This window comes from Orcinus orca, chromosome 5, assembly GCF_937001465.1.
Source record: "Orcinus orca chromosome 5, mOrcOrc1.1, whole genome shotgun sequence".
In the NCBI taxonomy this organism is placed as follows: Eukaryota; Metazoa; Chordata; class Mammalia; order Artiodactyla; family Delphinidae; genus Orcinus; species Orcinus orca.
In genome coordinates, this window is record NC_064563.1 from 52,917,773 (window position 1) to 52,940,181 (window position 22,409).

At 43.1% G+C, this 22,409-nt stretch overlaps 1 protein-coding gene across 1 annotated transcript; it reads right to left on the reverse strand.

Annotated features, from left to right (window-relative positions):
* Positions 1-2,633: 2,633 nt before the first annotated feature.
* LRRC31 (leucine rich repeat containing 31) lies at positions 2,634-16,036 on the reverse strand. The gene is made up of 7 exons (XM_049709802.1): positions 15,853-16,036; positions 9,807-9,907; positions 7,897-8,068; positions 5,051-5,215; positions 4,664-4,831; positions 3,719-3,883; positions 2,634-2,683 (listed from the first exon to the last, which is right to left on the reverse strand). Exons 1-7 carry the CDS (start codon positions 16,034-16,036, stop codon positions 2,634-2,636), a joined length of 1,005 nt encoding a protein of 334 aa, XP_049565759.1.
* Positions 16,037-22,409: the final 6,373 nt, after the last annotated feature.

The following is a 22,409-nucleotide window of genomic DNA, read 5'->3' on the forward strand; positions in this document are numbered from 1 at the left end:
GACAGAGGACAACAAACCCTGTTGGGACTAGGTGCTAGGCAGCCAGCTAGGCTCACACACTAGTAAACGCCTCCCTTTCCAGCAATTCCAAATTATACTGTACAAGTTACCAGGAATGTGAGCCTTCAGAATTGGTTATACAGCCGTCCCTCCGTATCCACAGGGGCATTGTTTCCAGGACACCCTGCAGACACCAAAATCCATGGAAGCTCAGGTCCCTTATATAAAATGGCACAGTATTTGCGTATAACCTATGCACATCCTCCCATATACTTTAAATCAACTCTAGATTACTTATAATACCTATTACAATGTAAATGCTATCTGTGTAAATTGTTGCCTGAATGAGACAAATTCAAGTTTTGCTTTTTGGAACTTTCCGGAAATTTTTTTCCAAATACTTTTGATTTGCTGTCAGTTGAATCCACGGATTTGTAACCCATGGTTACAAAGGGCCAACTGTGTACACTTTAAATTTTAAATTTACAATGCTAGAAATCATTCATGTGGCTTTGAAAGTCAGTTTCAAGAGAGCATATTTCCTGAAAGAAAGACAAATTAATACTTTACGTTGCCTACAGCTGAGCATTCATTTGTAGGCAAAGAGAGGCCTCCCCTCTCAGATGTTATGGTACCAGTGCCTGCAGGGATTTGGGGAATGCTGTGACCCAGGGCAGTAAAAGTCTCACTTTCCAAAGCACAGTTGTTGATTAACAATGGCTTCAGTGCTGGTAAAAATCAGAGCCTGCTGAGTAGTTTTTCAGAAGAGCTGCCCATCTTTCTGTTGGCAGATAAGTCCAATTCTTGAAAACTCGAGAGAAAAGGGATACCTGGGCTACTAAAACATCAACAGTGACATGTTTTAGGCAGCATCTCACAAAGGGTCTTCTGGGTGTTTGGGTCCCACAGTCTTTTTTTTTTTTTTTTTTGCTGTATGCGGGCCTCTCATTGTCGTGGCCTCTCCCGTTGCAGAGCACAGGCTCCGGACGTGCAGGCTCAGCGGCCATGGCTCACGGGATCAGCCGCTCCGCGGCATGTAGGATCTTCCTGGACCGGGGCACGAACCTGTGTCCCCTGCATCGGCAGGTGGACTCTCAACCACTGTGCCACCAGGGAAGCCCCCACAGTCTTCTTGATCAGCAAGCACAGCTCTTCCCTCTCTGACCCCTGCCCTGCCTTACGCACAATTACACACCACATACACACCAGCCATTCTTCCCAGTATGCAGCTTGGGCTCTTCTCCAAGCCTCTCTCAAGGCTAGAAGTTAAGAGCAAAGACTTTGGAGACAGAACTGGTGATTCTAATCCTGGACTTGCTACTAAAGAACTGTGTGGTTTCAGACAAGTTACTTAACTTCTCTGAACCTCAGTTTTCTCAATAAGAATAACACTACTACTTCACAGAGGCAATGGGAAGATAAAACGACTTGGTATATGTAAAGTGCCTGGTACAGTGCCTGGCACACACTAATTGCTCAATTAATGTTTGATACGATCATTCTTTTCTCAGAATATAAGTCAGAAGTACTAGAAAGGCAATGAAATCAAGAAATCAGAACAGATATCTGTGGCTAGCAGCACTGGAGTGGGGCCCTGAAGGCCCTTGCTGTGCCAGGTGTTACCCCTGCTTCACTATCTTCCTGCTGCTTTTCCTGCTTCTAGACCTTTGCCATAGTTCTTTCGAATGTGGGAAATGCAGTATCCTGGGATCTCTGTGGGGCTGGCTCACCTCCTCAGAATCTTCCAGGGCCACCAAACCCACAGTAACCCTTTGGTCACTACTACATCTCCCTATTTTCTTTTCCTCCCAGCAGCCCCGTTACGTGATTTGTTTGTGTATGTGTTTGTCTTCTGCCCTCCCTCCCCAAAGGTGAGCTCTGTGTGTAGGGGCTGCTTCGTGCCCGGAGTGTGCCTCAGAGCCTGGAAACCAGAGGCACAAATGTTAGTGGAAAGACGAAAGGACAGGAGAAAGGAAGGGGAAGGGAAGGAAAAAAGGGCAGGTACTTGCTGCGGTGACTCCCTCTTCTAACGCCCCCAGCACCTTGTACTTCACCACGTATTTGGTTTATTGCTGCCCCCACCAGATTGAAGCTTCTGCCTGTGAATTTCCCTCAGCCCACAGAACAGTGCCTCGAACAATTAGATGATCAATCAAACGTTGTTGGCTAAATGACCTGTAATTCCATGCCTTTGGAGCTATCGAGAATGATCAGATAAAAGAATGTTCAATTCTTTAACATCATAAGGTATAAACAGGATGTATTTTCAATTCCATCTTTTCAAACTTAAGCAGGAGAACAATGCAATTCACTACAGTTATTAAATAACCATTACTTTTCTGGGGCCATTTACCCGTGTTGGTGGCAGATCTAGATAAGAGAGGCTAATCCCTCTGTTGTACTAGCGTTAACAATTCAGATCCTCTAGCACTTTAATCCTCCTCTGAGCAAAAAGATGAGACAGGACGTTCGTGTTATTCAGTTGTAGCATGGGAAATTCATTATTTGGAATCTGGTGGATTGGTAATTCAGGAGTGTCTCCACGGGTAGGACATTCATAAGAAAAGAGGATGGTGACACTTCACAGTCTCCACCTGGAGCCCCAAAAGGAATGGTTTACTACTTTAAAATCTTCATGAAAGCCTTGAACTCTTCTCATTTTCCCCAATTGAGGGATAAGAGTCTAAGAAATAACTTAGCAGGGCTAAAAATCAATATTAGACCTAAAGACCTATTTTACTGTTTTTCTCCCCCAATTGTACTAAAAACAACAAAAAATTCTTTTTCTCGTCCTTTATTGATTGATTCATTCAATCAATCACATTCTCAACAAGCATTTACTGGCTGCCAACTATGTGCCAGACCCTGTGCATGAGCAACAGAGAGATACTGAAAAAAAAAAAAAAATCCCTACGCAGGAGGAGCCCGTAGTACGGAGGGAGAGCAGAGCACGGCTGGTGTGCACGAGCGTCAGCACACATGCTGTGGCTGGAGTAGCCAATGCGGGGAAGGAAGAGAGAATGCAGTCAGAGTGACAGAGGAGCAGGAAAACCATCTGGACTCTTGTAATAATCTAGGCATGAGGTGACAGCAGGCTGGACCAGGGTAGTAGAGGTCTAGATGGTAAGCCATGGTCAGAGTCTTGATGCATTCTGAAGGTTTATTTTGGCTGTAGGTGGAATAAAATCCATAATCTCAAGCGTACGCTTGCTGTTTGTTAGGGGAAACTGCACTTATACATGACAGGTTACAGGACTATGTCTGTGGTAGGAAAGTAAGCGTAGTGACCTGAAGTTGTAACGTACACCCGTCATGCACCGTCCCGCTGACTTTCTGTAACTTCATTTGTTTCTAAGTGCCTCGGCTTCACTTGATTAGCGAGAAAGACTCAACACCCTTCGTTTTGGCTTTCCTTCTACACCCCTATTTGTAATCCACTTTGTAACAGTAACAGATCCGTTTCTAAACAGCCACATACATTCAAAAATTTTCTCCCTCAAGTGCCACATCTGTCCTTTACAGATGTGTCTAGGAGGAGTTTAGATTCACCAACAATTACTGGGCACTTAATATTTGCCAATTACTATATTGGGGCATTCACAAAACTTTTATGATGTGGTCCTTCTGGTAACTTCATAAACAGCACATCTCAAATTTGCCAGGTTTGCAAACACATGGCAAGGCTCCAAGAGTCCTCCCTCAGCTCTGCAGTACCTACTCAGCCACATCGTGTGGTCGGCCATCAGCAAGCACTGGTGAAGATCCAGCCCCTCCAGATGCTCGAGCATGGCCAGCCCCGGGGAGTCTTCGAACCCTCCACTCATCTCCTTGTTGCAGGAAAGGTCTAGCGTCCTCAGCTCACACAAGTATCTAAAAGCAGCATCTACGAAGGTCAGAACCCCATTCTGACATATTACAAGGCGGTCGGCAGGAGAGGGGGCAGGTGTGGAGAAGGGAGACTGAGACAATATGTACACTATGTTGACAAAAGCCCAGACAGTGGGATAACTGTCCACTTTGTACCATCTACCCCTTCGGACCTGACAATGGCTTCAAATACACACTCCCTGTGATCTGCATTGATCATCAATGGTTTTGATCAAAATCTTTCAACTAATGAATCTTCCCCTGCTATCCTTGAGCATTGGTGCTGTCATAGCATTCTAGACTTATTCAAACTGCCAGGGAGAAGGATTTTACAGGCTCTAGAAGTTGAAGGGATAGATACACATTTCATTTCCTATTCTTTAATGTGGATACTCTACAGCAGAGTCAATTTTAACTACAGATGTCACTGAAGCTGTTCTTTTTATCAATACCAATTCCTTCCTACTACTAAGCATAAAATAATGCTGCCATTTTCAAAAGTAAGAGAAAAATGGACAGCTTTAGTAGCACACTTATTTTGCACAGTGTCTCTCTCAGACCTAAAATACCCTGGCCTTTTCAGAGTCAGCCGTTTTAAAAGATTATTTTTGTAATCATGAAAGTACATGCTCACTGTAAAAGACTTAGAAAATCAATAAAACATGAAGAAGATTTAAATCACCCATAATCTTATTCCCCAACATAACCACTGTTTATGTTTTGTTGTATTTCCTAACAGCTTAAAAATTCCGTATAATATAAAGTTATATACAAACTTTAGCCATTCCTAACTCACCCAGTAGTTTGACACTCTTTTGTGATAACCCACATGAATGTAACTTCAAGACTTTCAGAGTTAAGGTACTTTTTAATCCCTGAGCAATACTGTTGAGACTGCCACCGATGTTTCTGTTAATAGAAAGATCAAGTACTTCAAGGTTTTGCAGCCTAAGTAGCAACTGACCTGGAAGGAAGGAAATCCAAAACACAACTCAGTAAAGATGCAGGGTGTGAAAGTTGGGGCAGGCAGGAGGGAGGTACATCTTCATGTGACCTGGGATATAGTGAACCACTCTTTCAATTCAGGGTGAGAGAAAACACAGCCAACGTTGATTTCCAAGCTATCCAATCATGGGTGCCTTCACATGTTTTCCTGGGAAGGACTCTTCCAAATTCCACTTACCGACAAACGCCCCATCTTCTGACGTGAGGGCGTAGTCCACAAGCTCAGGCATTTGTATCTTGCTCCCTTCTCGGAATGTCCGGAGGATCAGAGGCAAGTTTCCTCCCACTTTACTGTTCCAGGACAAATTCAACTCAAGTTCAGGCAGCGCTTTAAGTGCTTCTCCTGTTACAAAATGGCCCAAAGATCAGGTTGATCGCTAATCCGCAAAGCAGGGAATTCATTTCAAAATCAATACAGCCATTGTTTACGGAGTATTGAAGCCGGGCCAGCTACTGGTTAGATGCCAGGGAACAGGGAGGAGAAAAGGACCCAGTTCTTGCCCACTCCCAGCACGGTGAGCTTCTACATACAGGTACAGGCACAGCAAGTCTAGTCCCTCCAGAGTTCTGAAGCCATGCTCGTAAGCAAACGTTGTATAAAAAAAAAAAAAAAAAAAAAAATCCACCTGTTAGTAGGGGTGGTTTTACCGAATTGTTTTTATGGCAGTAAATATTTCTACCAATCCATCTACTTTCTCTCATCCACCTTCTCCGGGGATCAGCATTGCTGAGAAGTTCGGCCAGAGGTAGAAGTGTGAAAGACTTAGAAAATAAAACATGAAGAAGATTTAAATCACCCATAATACTATCCCCCAGCATAACCACTGTTTATATTTTGGCCAGAGGAAGATTGGTAGAAGCAAAGCAGGGCACTGGCCACCACAGAGGAAAAGCTCACTTTGACATCAAGAATATCACATACAACTGATCCAACCACTGCAGGGAGGAACCAGTAAGAGAGCATCAGGCACTAGCAGCTCATAACAGTGATGCAACCTTGGGGTGGAGGAGGATACAGTGAGGGGGGTGAAACTTGACATTTCTGATACCATTTCACACAGGAAACATCTGAGGGCTACAGAGTGGAAGCTGGGAGAGAACAGGGGAAGTGTGGGGAGATCAGCCCTTAGGAATAATTTTCACTGCTTTGGGGGCAGAACAGAATGGTGAGCCACACACATGACAAATGTGCTTTCTCAATGTCTGGAGTCAATTTTAGCACCAGTTAAGAGTGTTGGAAGGTCCACTGTGTCCAGAAGCCTCTCTTCCACCGTCCACTACTGGGCTGGAACTTCTGCCACTGGTTATTTATTCCATGGTTTCAGGTTTTTGGAGTCCAGGAGCCTCAGGTTAAAATGCAAATTCTCCAGGAGTTATAATATCATAAGCCAGGGATAAAAAGGTGTCATTTTGTATGCCGTGGCCAGTCAAAGGGGCGTGGATATGTATTGCCCTGAGGCATCCCCCAGGATCAGGGAGAAAGAGTACATGATTGTCTGCAACGCATATGGTACTGGAGGGCCTAGGCATTTGCAATCTTGCACTAAGCAACTGTAACAGGTGCAATAATGTTGAAATGCCTCTGATTTACGTTTTCTTATCAGTAAACCATTCATTCTCCTTATACTCCATCTGCCATTAAGGCTAAGCAGAGTATGGATGATAAGATAGCCCCTCCTGGTGGAGAGGATGCAGAAGTCCTTCCAGAGAGGATAAAATCTCGGGGAGAGGGGAAAGGACACAAAACATTAGTGACAAGGGTGCAGACTCTCTCCTGGACCAGATGAGTTTAGAGTGGGTCCCAGGGCAGAAATTCCACTTCCTGGTTTCTTAAGGATGGTGGATCATGAAAAAAGATTAGATTAGTCATAGAAAATAATCTATACTTCTCTTCATGACTGAGTAACAGTATGTTAAATTTGAGACCCTGGTACACAATAACCAGCTGCTAACCAGTGGGACTAAATTGATCATGAAAAACCACAGAAAGGTAATTTTGGATGAGGGAATAGGGAAAGAAAGAATTATTGAGCGCCTACTAATGTGTCAAGCACATAGTAGGTACTTTACAGAAATGATTTAATGCTCACCATAATTTTTTTTGAGGTGGATATCACCCCTTTTCAGAGATAATAAAACTGAGGCTCAGAAAGTTAAGTATTTTGTCCATGGTCACAAAGAGAATTAGAAGTGGGACTAGGATTTGAAAGGGTCTGGCCAGCTCTGAGATGTATAACGTTTTTCCTTAGCTATAGGAAGGGTGAACCAGGAAACATCAGCTGGCCCCTATTTTCTAGGGAAGGATTAGAGAGAAGACATTGGCATAAATTTTGTTGCTTTTACAGAAATCTTTACAGAGATTTAAATGATCAAAATACATGATCGAAATAAGAAACTTCAGACAAAAAGAAGACAGAAAAAGTATTAATTGCATCTAAAACCAGCAAGCATTCTAGATAACCCAGCATTCATAACCCAGTAAAGCAGCTGGGTTAATGACAAATTTTATCTTATGTTCTATGTTATCCAATGTTTGATATACTATAAACTAACTTAATTGAGGTTCTAGTCCTATTTAAATCATTGCTTTTAATTGGAAGATCTTGTTTTGATCATTTTTTAAAAAATAGGAATGGGAAAATAAAAGAGAGAAATACTATTTTGGAATTGGAAAAGAACTTAATTATTATCTATCCCAGCTCCTCTAATTTACAGATGAGGTAACAGACCCAAAGTGAGCAAATTCTACAGTTACTATCTCCACTTAAACTCCATGAGAACAGAGGCTTGGTCAGCCTGTTCCCTTCTCTGTCCCAGGGCTTAGCACGATGCTAGGTGCAGGTTACACAGCTCCTTAGAAGGTATACAAGAGCTCAACACAGCATCACATCATGTACAGGCAGCACTCTCATCCTCGTCCATGGGCACTTGAGGGGGTGGTGACCCAGATAATTCGCCCCTGAGGATTTGGGTTGCAAAGATCCTTCCAGGGGAGCCATCTCTTAAGGGAAGCATTCATCATACCCTGTGCTTGAACATCATCAGCAGTAAGTCTGCATCTACCCAGCCTCAGGATTTTTAACTTGCTGACAAGATGCATTTGCTGCATGAGTAAATGAAGGGTTCTGCCTATGAAATCATTCCAGGAAATATCCAGTTCTTCCAAGTCTGGAAGAGAAGGCAGCAAAGCAAGTAGAAGGGAACACAAGAAAAAACAGATTTGCATGTGTAATTTGTGATTTGTAGTCAATAGGATCCACTGCCTGTTGCTCTGGTAAGCGGATAGAAGGAGGGTGGACTTGCTGACTTTCCACAAAGCAGGGATCTCTCAGCCGCACAACTGGAGACATTGTGACATTTACTTTACCTATTTCTTGGGACGTTTTCTATTTCTGCCAAATAACTGCATTCTGAAAATGCGGTGGTGTTTCCCTAAGATTTCATAAGAACTCCTTTATTGTAGTGGAAATTGTAATTCTACTGCTAGGACTGTTACTACCACCGTCACTGTAATGTGTATACGGGTCCTTTTATTTCGCAAACCCCCCTGACGCCCGTCACCCTGTTGTCCTATTGGACCCTCAGGCTGAAGGTCTGGGGAATACTCCGTTGGCAGGACCGCTGAGACTGAGGGTGCCCGTTACCTTTTCTTTCTTATCTTGATCACCTGGGTGTCACCACTTTAAAAAGTTCCTGTTATACCTACATGGGCCAACATGTGCAGGTTTAGACACACAAACCCTGACCAGAATCTTCTCTGAGTCTCCTCTATTGCTCACGAAAATTGAAGCTACTCTCTGTGAACAAGATTCTCAAAGGTCATCTTTATCTCCTGCAGCAACAAGACTTAAGAGTGGAAATGCCAAAGTCAGGGGGTGAAAGTGTCTTTGCTTGCTTGCTTTTAAACATCTGTCTTGAATGTTAAAATAGTGTCAGCAGTCAGATGCTGCATGGTGAGCTTCTAGAGTTACAGACATAGCAATTCCTGACCTTCCACCATTCCAAAGAAATTCTAAAAACATGCTTAGGGGGCAAAAAAATATGTTTTCTTTCTACTAGCATTCAAAGCACTTTAACAACTTCATCTTGTTCACCACGATCCTAACTTGATGAAGTATGAAAGACTATTGAACACATTAAGAAGGAAAAAAACAGGATTCCCGGGGCCCACCCTCAAAGATTTCAATTCGGTGGGTTTGGGTTGGACTCAAGTGCCTGCATTTCCACCAGTTCTGCAAGAGATTCTGACATGTACATAGGCATTTGAGTATCACAGGCATGGTTAGAGCTCCCTCGTAAGAGATCTGTCTCAAATATAATGGCATGGATTTTAATTAAAATACTCAAGGACCCCTCACTCAAAACGCAGTTCTTTTGATACCTCTGTTGGTAGACACACCTAATTTGATTCAAGATTTGATTTAAGGTATCTGAAAAAAGAGAGTTTTTAAAAAAGGTGGTGACAGTGGTGTTGGGAAGATGGTTCTTCACAACCAAACTCCTGCTACAGTGTCACAAACAGTAGTTGCACTTTTGTGTAAAATGGTGTGAGCAATAATTGCTGGTAGTGATAGTTTTCATTCCACAGATAACAACGAGATGCCCCTTTAAATTCCGAGCAGGGCTCAGTTTCATGGATGAGTATACATCCTATGCAGGAACAGGTGTGTTTCAGGGAGCTAGAGGTAATCCGTAGATTGCTCAGGAAAAACAAACAAATCTCCCTCTTAAACTCGGCTCAAATCTTTGAAGCTTGAGGAAGAATCAATTAACTTGTTTAAAAAAAAAAAATAGCATTGCATCTGCGCTTCCTGAGTTGTCTGGGCCACCCTGCAGACCTAGCACTACCAAGTGAGGACCGAGCACTTTCCCTGCTCATCCCAGCCCGAAGGCCCTCTGTGCCTCTGCGCAAGGTCAACTCCATACAGACCTGGCTCCCTCACATCCGCTGTTGTTAGTCTACAGTTGTTCAAATCTAGACACTTGTCGACAGGGTTTTTGCCCAACTTCGGCAGGAACGGTTTTCTCCTCCATCCTGGGTCTTAATTCCATTTCTGAAGTGATAGTCTTAGCTGTATTATAAAAATAAAGAAAAATTTGCTGTGAATGACAGAGTGTATTAAAGATGCATAATGATCACCATAAGACAAGTGAGAAGACGGACAACAACCCTGAACTGGTCCCTTGTGAAACCTCACCTCAGAAGGGGACAAAACCTGACCTCTGTTCCTGCGGTCGGTGCTCACCACTGGCCGCTCCAGTGACCCGTTTCCTACAAAGGAGCCTGAGGAACTCAGTGGCTTTTCTTTCCTGGCCTGACCTGGGCTTCTTGCATGTAGATGGAGCTTTGCTCCTGGACAAAGAGGTAAACTTGGGCTTCCCTGGTGGCGCAGTGGTTGAGAGTCCGCCTGCCGATGCAGGGGACACGGGTTCGTGCCCCAGTCCAGGAAGATCCCACATGCCGCGGAGCGGCTGGGCCCACAAGCCATGGCCGCTGGGCCTGCGCGTCCGGAGCCTGTGCTCCGCAACGGGAGAGGCCACAACAGTGAGAGGCCCGCGTACCGCAAAAAAAAAAAAAAAAAAGAGGTAAACTTGTTATTACAGCGTTTAAGACAGCGCTGCTGGAAGGATGCACAAACATCTTTGGTGAATGTAATGCTGGGGGTATGCCCAGGCACTGGCCTCCTAACCAGACAGGTGAGGAACGGGAAGCACTGCAGTCACCACTGATGAGCCTCAGATGGCTGAAGAGAGCGAGAGAAACCCTCGCTGCTCATTTCCTAGACCCCTCAATTGACACATCCGGAGAGAGTAGTCCCTGGGAGAGCTTTTGTATTTTCTCAACTCCTGCCAGAGAATACACTCAGAAAGCCTCATGTGTCCTCGTTATTAGGGACTTTTTAAGTGGCACCCTTACCAAGTTCCACTGTAATAATACCACACTACATGATATAACTACAACTTTTTTTAAAAATAGGATTTACTTTTTTTAAAAAATAATTAATTAATTAATTTATTTATTTTGGGCTGTGTTGGGTCTTCATTTCTGTGCGAGGGCTTTCTCTAGTTGTGGCAAGCGGGGGCCACTCTTCATCGCGGTGCGCGGGCCTCTCTTGTTGCGGAGCACAGGCTCCAGACGCGCAGGCTCAGTAGTTGTGGTTCACGGGCCTAGTTGCTCCACGGCATGTGGGATCTTCCCAGACCAGGGCTCGAACCCGTGTCCCCTGCATTAGCAGGCAGATTCTCAACCACTGCGCCACCAGGGAAGCCCATCACTACAATTTTTAAAAGTTAAATAAATAAAAATAAAAAGCTATGATTTTATAGAGTGCCTACTATGTACCAGGGCTTTACCTAATGAATGTGTCAACATTTAAGACACATGTGAAACACATCATACTTTTGTAAGGAAAAATGAATAGGCATGTATTGACAGTGACTTTAAAGAGGTTTTGCAAGTGAAAATGCACAGTTTAAAACACATGCAAAGAGTATACTGGAATCCAATAGGAAAGCATAAATTCTGAATGTGCAGTAATACTCTACCACCCCTGACAAAACGTATACAACCACATAGCAAAAAAGAAATATATTAGTACCAGTGGAAATGAAAAGATGATGGCATGACAGTAGTAGTAAATTTAGACTAAAATATTAGCAGGATAATAAAAATTCCCCCTCTCCTCCACAGTGTATCTGGTGGCTTGCTATTCTTGTTTTGTTTTGTTTTCTTGGTGGCTTGCTATTTTTAAGAAAACCACCTACAGGCTGTACATCTTTGCGGGGATAGTTGGTGTTGTCACATTCTACCAGTAGGAGGCAGCATCATCCACCTACCATTTACCTCTTCATTTTGGCCTTCAATTTTTATTGTGGTACATTGGATACAAGGTATTTTGTTTTGGGTAGGGTTGCCAGATTTAGGAAAAATAAAAATAGCACGTCCGATTAAACTTAAACTTCAGGTAAACAAGGAATCATTGTTTAGTAAAAGTATGTCCCAAATATTGCGTGTATTTTTTCTGGCAACCCTAATTTTGGGTGAGGAGAGTTGTGGGTGGAGGATGTGAGTACAGGGCACTTTGTGTAAACTTAATGCAAAGAGTCACAATTACACTATTTCATAGATTTGGAAACTGAGACTCAGAGAGACTGTTAAGTAGTAAGCAGCAGAGGCAGAATTTGAACCCAGAGCAATCGACTCCAAAGCCCATTATGTGCAGGTGCTTTTTAAAACTTTTGTTCTTAAAAAAATTTTCTCTGCATTGTATCTTATTGCTCTCTCTTTTGTTTTTTAGCTTTTTGTCTCCATAGGCTCAACCTACAATCATGCTCAAGTTCCAGCCTCACCAAACCTTCTTTTTCTTTGTTTTCTCCTCAAACCACTGTTCTGTCAATCATTTCCTTTACTGTCAAATGTTTGGAAAGAATGGTTTGTATTTGCTGACCCCACTTCTTCACCACAGTTACCAATTAACCCTCTACATTCTGGTTGCCACACTGGCCTAGCCAAATAAATTATTTCTCAGGGGTCACCACCAATGACCTACGTATGGTCAGGCCATTCAAGATGGCTGTTCTCTTGCTCTCCGTCCATCCCCTGTTCCACCAGGCCCTGCTTCACTCACATGACTCTCCAATCCTCTTAATTATAGGGCTTAATCAGTAACTGCCTGCCGTGCTTGCCCCCTGCCCCTGCTGCTGGTTTCCATGGTAACTGATGAGCCCACCTGACATCAGTCCCCCTATAAATGGTAGCCTCCTTCTCCACCAAGTAGTGGAGGTTGTTGCCATGTCCTGTCTGCTGCCAGCCATCCATGGAAGGAGTGTTGCTCCAGGACCTTTGTGTAAGATGCCCCTTAACCAATGAGCTTTGATGTCTCTGTTGTTGTCTCCAGGCTTTTTCTTTGGTCTCAAGGCTGAGCAGCTACAAGATTTGCAGGCTGGTGGGGTGCGGTCCACCAACCAACCAGTTGACAGATTCAGAAATCGCTTCTCAGACCACAGCCTACTTGGGCGCTCTGTAATATTTATATGATTGGCAAGTCCAAGGCAGCACAACGGGAAAACCTGGTTCAACTCGTGGGTCCATCAGGTAAGCAAGTCACTTAACTTCTCTGAGCCTTGGTTTACTCATCTATAAAATGGAAATTATAATTCCTGCCAGGTTCATTTCTCAGGAGCATAGTGACTTAAAGTTACTGAGGCCTCCCAGGAAGATGGGACTCTGCAATGCCTTTTACATCAGAGGCACTTTGTAAACATTTGTTGAACGAGCAAATAACTGAATGAATGAATGAATATTAGTTTTACAGTTCCTCAATAACCAAAATAAATCAAGATGACAAATCTTTATCAAACCACCTAAGTATAAATATGAGTACCAGTTTGTGAGGCCCCTGGACATCTCCTTACAGGCCATATATTTCTTTTTTTTAATCTATAAACCCCTTCCTTCAAAAAATATCTTATGTCATACCTCATTATATAAAACAGACGAGTCAGAGCTGCTACAGGTTGGCTGAGGAGGGAGGGCTGGCACTCCATGGAGGGTGCAAAGTGACCACACGTAAGCAGCTCCATGGAGTGACTCGGGGCCTTTTCTGGCGGCTTTACTGCTGAACCGAGCTCTTGCTTCTCCAGGTGATTCTGTGAGCCAAGCAGTATCTTCTCATTAGGTTCCTTTCCAAGCTAAACCTGTAGGGGCTTGTTTCCGTTGTTTACAACCAAGAATCCCGATGCTTTCATAAAACATTTTTACATGTTTGTAACATGGGTGATGCTGTACAGGGAACCAAGGTAACAAGTTCCTGTTGCCAAGGAGCTACCTGTCTGATGGAGCAGACAAGAAAGCCACAGAGGGTCCAAAGTCCAGTGGGTGCGTCTTGGGAAGCTTCCAGGTGAACGTGGTAGATAAATTGCACCTTAAAGGGTGAGTGAAAGTCAGCCAGGTGGGTGGACATGAGAGAGGAATAAATGGGGGAGGGGTGCAGAGGGAGGATGCCACAAGGGTAGGTCTTTCTAGGCACAGGTACCCATTTCAGGGGAATGTGGCCAGTTCAGGAGAGAGTCAGTCAGAATGTCAGGAGTAGAGGATGAACATAAGATTGGGGGGAAGGCAGAGGTTGTGAAGAGATATTCAACTGATCACAAACACCTTGAAGACCATGCTTGCGAGTATAGACTTTCTCTTCAAGGCAGGAAAGACTCAGTGAAGGATTTTAAACTGGTGAGAGACACCACAGTATCTGTGGTTTAGAAAGAGCACCCGGTAGCAGTGTGGAGGACAGGCTGGCCACAGAGCAAGACCAGGAGTAGAGAAACCAGGGAGAAAGCTGTGGCAGTGGTCCAGGCAAGAGACGATGAAAGCCAGGACAGCAGCGGAGAGAAGGAACGAGGTCCCAGAGCTGTTCGGAGGACAGAATTCACATGACTCCAGGGGCCACTGGACTTGGGGAGAAATGGAAATGGAGAAACCATGCATGGTGTTGCCCAGCTGGGGTAACCAGCTGACTGGTCTCGCGCAGTTAATTTAATCATGGTTGTGGGTATCCATGAACCATGTTCCTGAAGCTCCAAATCATACTTTAGAACAAATATCAACAACTTTCTGACTGCCCTCTTTTAAAGGTAGACTTCTTAATTTTCTACTTCCAAAAATGCATTCAATCTGCTTACAGGTAAAATGATATTTTTGGTATTTGGTGCAAATAATCTGACGGACATGAGGGTAAGTTTAAATGAAACAAGATTGGCCATGGATTGGTAATTGTTAGAGGTAAGTGGTCTTGGGGACTCATACTGTTCTCTCTTCTTTTGTATATGTTTGCATAAAAAGTTTAAAGTGTTTTAAAAATACATTTAATCTAATAATATAGTGACGGCATTGTATATGACATAACTTTAGAGAGAGATTTAGCAATATTTTCATAACCCTTGTATTTGTAACCTCTGTTCTGGGAATTTGTGCTAATTAGCTGAAACAGACTAAAGCAGAAAATAGGGGAGAGGGAAAGCCAAAGATATTCACTAAAGGGCAGAAAAGGAACTTCAGTAATTCTGGCATAGGCCTGTAATGGAATATTATGCCACTGTCAAAATTAGCATATGAACATCACGTAACAATATGAGAACTGAGCAGTATAATAATATGTCTCAGTAGGATCACAGCTCCGTGTCAGATCAAGCGGGCTTTATAAGCTCTTATAACCGTACAAAGTACGTCCGTTTGGCCCCAGCTACCTCTCTGACTGGTCTACTACTCATCCTCTCTCCATCTCTCATCCTACTTCAGCATGCCTAGCCTCCTGGCTTGCTCTCAAGCACTCCAGGCTCACTCCCGTCTTGGGCCTTTGCATTTACACATCCCTTTGCCTGGAAAACTGCTCCCACAAATACCTGTGTAGCTGGCTTCATTCATTCTACGTGGCTGACTTTCAGATCTCAGCTCAAATGCCGCCAAATCAGAGACTCCTTCCTTCCAACCACATCTAAAATAGCACCCCCAGCCCATCATTCTCTGTCTCCTCAGCCTACTTTGTCTTCATATGACTTGTCACGCTGAAATTATATCTGCTTTTGGTTCTTTATGTACGCAAATGTTCTCTTTTTCATGGCTGTCCTTCTAATAAAAGTGATTGGCACAGATGCTCAGTGTTTGACTTGTTGGTTGACCATAAATGCATGTATATGAATAAAAGGCTGAAAAGAATCTTGAAGAAATGACCATTTGTGTTAGAATGAAAGGAAAGAGGGTATTTTTCTCTAAACCTTTCTGCAACATATTACTTTTGATAATTTAAAAGGAAAGTGAGGGGAATTCCCTGGCGGTCCAGTGGTTAGGACTCCACGCTTCCGCTGCTGGGAGCCCAGGTTCAATCCCTGGTTGGGGTCCCGCAAGCCGTATGGCATGGCCAAAACAAAAAAGTAAAATGAGCAAATTATTTAAAGCATTTAACAAAATAAATGTTTAGAACAGACTCATCATATTAGGTTTCGGTGTCTCGTCGCTGGGTCGAAAAGCAGTTGTTTTAAGGTCATTGCTCTCTTTTCTGTTTTCAGCTTTGGGGGACCTGAATTTTGACCGCCTGATGCATTTGTTGACAAATAAAGTCTGGGGTTTAGTTTCTCCATCTGAGGAACTCTTGTTCCCTGTTTGACTCATGGACAAGTTGAAGGGGGTCTTTCTCAATAAGCCATCTTCCTGTGGTTTTCTGTTTTCTAGGATTTCAGAAGAAAACAAGAGTCTGTCAAGCCTGTGTGAAATCCTAACTTCCCTACACCTGTCTTTATTTCCCCCTTACTTTCCGTTTTTCTTGCTGGTAGTGTTTAACATAAAAATAAGAATGATGCAACCCAGGATCCTGGAACTAACAGATGATAGCAGATAGAAATCCAAAGCAAATTTGAGTTTTAAACTTTGCCCTATTTTATTGTGAGATACAATTCATTAAACACCACTTTGGCAAGTGCATTAAATGTGTCAATACTTTTAAAATTTCAACAGTCAGTTAAAGTTACCTTCCGGGAGAGAGAGTGTCAGAGCACTTGGCATGCCTCTGAGCTGTCTGGGCGACAGTTTTGCAAAGGGCCAGAAGAGTCTGCTTCCAGGGACCCCAGTCGCATCTCTTGGCTTACCGTTTCTTTTTCTCTTGGCATTCTCACCTTCTCTACTGCAGCCCTTCACCCACACGCCATAAAAACACATTGGCAGTAAAGAATTAATTCACTCCATAAACAGAACTCACTGTTCTCGATGTTAAGAGATTCAATGATAAACAAGACACAGCTCATGTCACTGAAGTCTTAACCTGGTGGAAAGATGGTTACACTGGAGCAAGGGCTGTCAGGGAGGAGAGACCCACGTAGCCAGGGAACCCACAGTTGGACCAAGCCTGTCTTGGAGCACAGCCTTTGAACAATGAGTGGCATCGCCTGGGTTTTGAAGAATTGAGGTAGCTAAAAAGAGGAGAGAGAGGGAAGTGTCCCAAGAAGAAAAATCAGGCTCAGAAACTTCCAGGTATGAAGATCTAAAGGAGTCTGGGGTTGCCTCTAGGAGTGAATTCTGGTTTGCCTGGAGCAAGAATGGAGGATGGAGGTTAGCGGTAGTTCTGGTATGATTTGAGGCTCAAGATTCAGAAGGGTCAATCTATGAATCCCTCCGGGGATTTGCTTACATTTTAAGGGAGGGTTCAAGACTTAAAGGGATGAAACTATAAATGGAATTTTAGATTCTGTTAATAAAATTTAGATTCTGTCCTTAGGCTAGGGCCTAATAGGTATTCTTAAAGTTACAATGTTCATGGCTTCCTCCCTATAAAATAGGTCTTACAATGTTCCAGAATGTTTCAAGAAACATTTTGCACAAGGGGATCCTCAAAATGACTTTGCAGAGCCCACCTCCCTGCTTGGGGGATGGAATGTTCCATATACCCGGAGTACTATTTTAGAAGTCACAACTGGGCATCCTTTTTTTTTTTTTCTCCAACCTAGAAGCAGGATCCGGCCCACCAGGCTCACGCAGGAACAGACAGCAATGGAACCAGACAGGTGTCCCAGCCACAGCCCCGTAGCTGACCGAGCCTCAGTAGGGTGGGTGGGAAAGAGAGACCTTCAGCTTGTGAATCCAGCCACAACCTGCTGCCCTGACTGCCCCATCCTGATCCCACCGTCACGCCGGGGGGCGCTTTTCCTTTCACTGGTCCCCTGGCTCCCACCCAAGACTTACCTCTATGGTCAGTTTCACTCATTTTCACCTTTGGGAGGTTTATACACTGCTATTCTTTGGAGAGCCATCACAGTAAATGCTTTTACTACCCCCCCCCCCCAGTTGCTGTGACTCCATCTCCCACGTCTTAAGAAAACACTGCTGGATGGCGCTCCAGGATGTGGTAATTTCCCCAAGTGAAACCCCACCCAGCTGGTGAGGCCCCGCTGGGCTCTATGTGCAGATGAGTACACCACAGAGCAGGATGGGAAAGACCAGGGAGCCAGGGAAGGTCAGAAAGTACACAGGACTTGAGTGATCGGGAGAGGAAACAAAATACCATAGGGAACAAGGAAGGCAGAAAGGAGAGGAAGGCAAGAGAAGGAAGCAACTGAGAGCTAACAGGGAACCAGAAAAGGAACAGGTGCGAGAAAGGCAGATTTGTGAGAACAGGGGGGAGAGCACCTGCATGTTTCTTAATATACAGTGGGTTAAGCAGTAGGTTACCATGCTCGTGCTTAGAAAAGAATTTTTTTCAAAATGTATTTCTCTTTATATACAAACTTGTGCAAGTCCTCAGGCTTCCCACACCAACTCGAGCTTTAAGAATGGCTTCCCCCTTGTCTCTGCACTGGGTTTTACTCTGTGAAGGTAAATCCTGGAAACCGAATTTGGGGAAATTTTCAGATCACAACATAACCAGACTACAGCAACTAAAAACTAGGGTTTTGCCTCTCCTCCCAGGAACAGAGGCATTCACTTAAGAGCCCTCTGGGAAAACTAATGGCTGGCATTTAACAGAGTAGTTACCGTATCATATTTACTGTATTATCAGTAGGTAAGGTTACTTGCCATGAAACCCCAAGGATAATACATATTTGGCATGTAATTTCTCTTGCACTGAAGCGATTTTTGTTTTTGTAAAAGTGAGGTATACTTTTTTTTCTTTTCCATCCTTAGGTTTAGGCTTAACGTATATTTTATTTTATTTTAATTTTTTAAACATCTTTGTTGGAGTATAATTGCTTTACAATGGTGTGTTAGTTTCTGCTTTATAACAAAGTGAATCAGCTATACATATACATATGTCCCCATATCTCTTCCCTCTTGCGTCTCCCTCCTTCCCACCCTCCCTATCCCACCCCTGTAGGTGGTCACAAAGCACCGAGCTGATCTCCCTGTGCTATGCGGCTGCTTCCCACTAGCTATCTATTTTACGTTTGGTAGTGTATATATGTCCATGCCTCTCTCTCACTTCAGGCTTAATGTATATTTTAAAGCATTTTTGAGGAATGCTTTCAAAGGCCTTAAAATTTTTGATCCAGTGTTTTCAGAGTGAATCATATTTTCAGTGTTGCTTCTTAAGGGGAAATGCATTTTCTTTCTCCACAAAACTTACTTTATTAAAAAGCATAACACATGCTACAACATGAATGACACTTGAGGACATAAGAGAAGAAAGCCAGTCATAAAAAAGGCAAATACTGTATGATTCCTCTTGCATGAGGTATATAAAGCAGTCAAATTCATAGAAACAGATAGTAGAACGGTGGTTGCCAGGGGCTTGGGGGAGGAGGAAATGGGGAGTGGTCTAATCTGTACAGTTTCACTTTTGTAAGATGAAAAAGTTCTGGTGATCTGTTGCACAGCGATATGAATATATTTAACACTACTGAACTGCACACTTAAAAATGGTTAAGATGGTAACTTTTATATTATGTGGGGCTTTTTTACTACAATTAAACATTTTTTTAAAATATATTTAAAAAACATGATTCAGAAGGCTAGGACTCTAAATGTAAAGAAGTTTTAAGAGTACCTTAATCAATTTCTGCTTTTATTTTTCTTCTTATGTATGTACAAGTACGACATGATTTTTAAAAATCCATACCTGAATGTCTAAATAAGTTTTAATAAGTATAAAGTAAAATCCTAGGTAATTTTTAAAAACTTACTTCAGTCACTCAGCTCTAAAGCATTCTGGCGGCATGCAGTGTCTTGAGTTACATGTCTGATGGGCTTACTTCAGCCCTATTCAGACCTCTTGCCTTGAAAACATATTATTGTAGATATATTTCTAGCATTAGTTAGTATTACTATTCTCAATTAATTTAAGCAGAAAAGGGATGTATTAAAAGGATGACAAAACTTCTATTAAAAAGATGACAAAGGTAAACATGTGTTTACCTCCACTCCTTTTGAACCCCATTTAAACAATTAAGGAATTAAAAAAACACAATCACTTCATGAATCTGTAAGGATAAAGAGAACTGGACAGATTCCAACAAAATTTTGGAATCTAGAGAGCATGAGGAGGGTATGTTTACCTGACTTTACAGTTAATTACCTGCAAAGTTTGGGGTAACAGATTTTTCAAATTTCAGAATCCCCAGAGGTTCAGTAAGTGAACCAGTAATTATACCAGGTAACTCTGAAGGAAGAGGTAGGAATGGGCAGGGCTGAAAACAGGATGATTAGTATAAAAGTATAAGAAGTTAAACTATTAAATTCCATTTCTCACTCCGGGGCAGACAGGAGACCGTCCTCGTCCCCGCCCTGGAAAAGATAGAAAGTTTATTTTCAGAAACTGTTGAAACACAGAGGTTCTGGATTCAGAGACACTGGTCATGGTTCAAGTACCGTATTGGATAGGGGGTGAAGTAAAGTCTGTGCACGGAAGCATGAGATCTCTCCCTAAGCCCCCTTTAGTTCCTCTAGGAACAGGCAAGCTTAATCACCCTCTTCCCCCGCCCAATAGAGGCAGGTGCGGGGACACCTACCTGGGAAACTGACCAGCCCAAGAGAAAAAACCTGCAGATATTGACTGTGTAGAGTCCCTCAACTAAATGAATCTGGTGCTGCCCAAGCAATTACAGAGAAGCCCACTGATTGACAAGTCCTACCTATATACACAGAGCCCCTCATTCTACAAGTGCTCGGAGGACCAAAGACCTCAAGATAGTTGAGGAAAGACTCTGATATGAAAATGAGATGTAGAAACCGTAAGAAAGAGGGAACTTGGAGAAAATAAGGACAAAGTAAGGAGAAGAAAAAAAAGTTTTAAAATCACTATTATACTTAGTTCTTGGGCCCATAAACCAAGAATCAGAAGATGTAAAAAGGGGGAAATCTAGGGAATAAAGGAACTTCTAGAAATTAAAAATGTGATCATTTCTGTGCAAGATTAAAGTGGCAATCGTGTAGTTTTGAATCTACCTATTCCTCTAACAGTAACCACCACCACAACAAACGCACAACAATTATCTACTATAAAAATAGTAAGGTATCCTGTGAACTTCGAATACAAGGAAAGGGCGGATTAACTGACAGCAGAAAGACCCACAGGGTATCAGCAAGTGGGCAGGAGGACGTCGAAAGCAGGCAAAGGGTCTTCTGGTGGCACTGAACGGCATCAGACTTGTAATCAAACTGCCAAAGGTACTTACCCTAAAATCTAAATGTGCCCACTCAGCATAGAAAGCTAATTGGGTTTTTGGGGAACAGTGCCAGAGCTAGGTTCTAAGGGTGAAGGCAAAGGAAAGATTAGACGGTGTGTGACAGTCTGGGCCCTATTAAATCTCAGAACTAACCAATTGACTCTCCTTTCCAGGACAAAGTCCCTCACAGAGAAGGATCTGCTGGCAGTAGAATCTAAATTGAGCAGCACAGAGATACTATGAGCAAAGGCAAGAGAAGATCCAGATGAAGTGGGAGAAGGGGAAGAAAAGGTAATTTCAAAAAAGCATAAGGCGGGCTTCCGTGGTGGCGCAGTGGTTGAGAATCTGCCCGCCAATGCAGGGAACACAGGTTCGAGCCCTGGTCTGGGAGGATCCCACATGCCGCCGAGCAACTAGCCCCGTGAGCCACAATTACTGAGCCTGCGAGTCTGGAGCCTGTGCTCCGCAACAAGAGAGGCCACGATAGTAAGAGGTCGGCGCACCGCGATGAAGAGTGGCCCCCGCTTGCCGCAACTAGAGAAAGCCCTCGCACAGAAACGAAGAACCAACACGGCCATAAATAAATAAATAAATAAATAAAATTTTAAAATAAAAAAGGCAAAATTCCTTTAAAAAAAAAAGCATAAGGCAATATTGTTTGACTCTTTAGCATAAGAACAGCAAAGCCATCGAGCTAGGAAAGCAGTTCCGGTGTACCCTCCTCTCCTAAGGTACACCATGTGGGCCTCTTCATAGGGCTGCCTGATATATTCTCACAAGCTGGCAGCTGACATGCCAGAGCACATGATTCGTGGGTAAAAGCAAGGAGGAAGCTGTGATGCCTGTGATGATGACACCATCCCTCGCACCGTATTCCATTCGTTAGAAGTGAGTCCCTAAGTCCAGCCCATACTCAAGGTGAAGAAAGAGATCCACTCTTTGAAGGAAGGAGTATCAAAGAATGATAGGCATTTAAAAACTGCTCTGAGATACAAAAGGACCAGAGAGAAAGCGCGAGAGCTGTGAATAGAAGATAGGCAAAGACAAACCAACATTTGTTTGTCAACAGTTTTGAGGAACTGCCAGACTGCCAAAAAGTAAACGGCAATCCAAGTGTCCATCAACTGATGAATGGATAAATAAAATGTGATTTCATGCAATGGAATATTATTTGGTCCTAAAAAAAGTAACGAAGTACTGATATATGCTAGAACATTGATGAACCTTGAAAACATTATGTTAGGTAAAAGAAGTCAGACACAAAAGACCACATATAAGATTCCATTTATATTAAATATCTGGAATAAGCAAATATATAGAGACAGAAAGTAGACTAATGATTGCTTAAAGCTGAGAGGGGTAAGAGAAAGTGGGGTAGGGGAAGGTGATAGTTA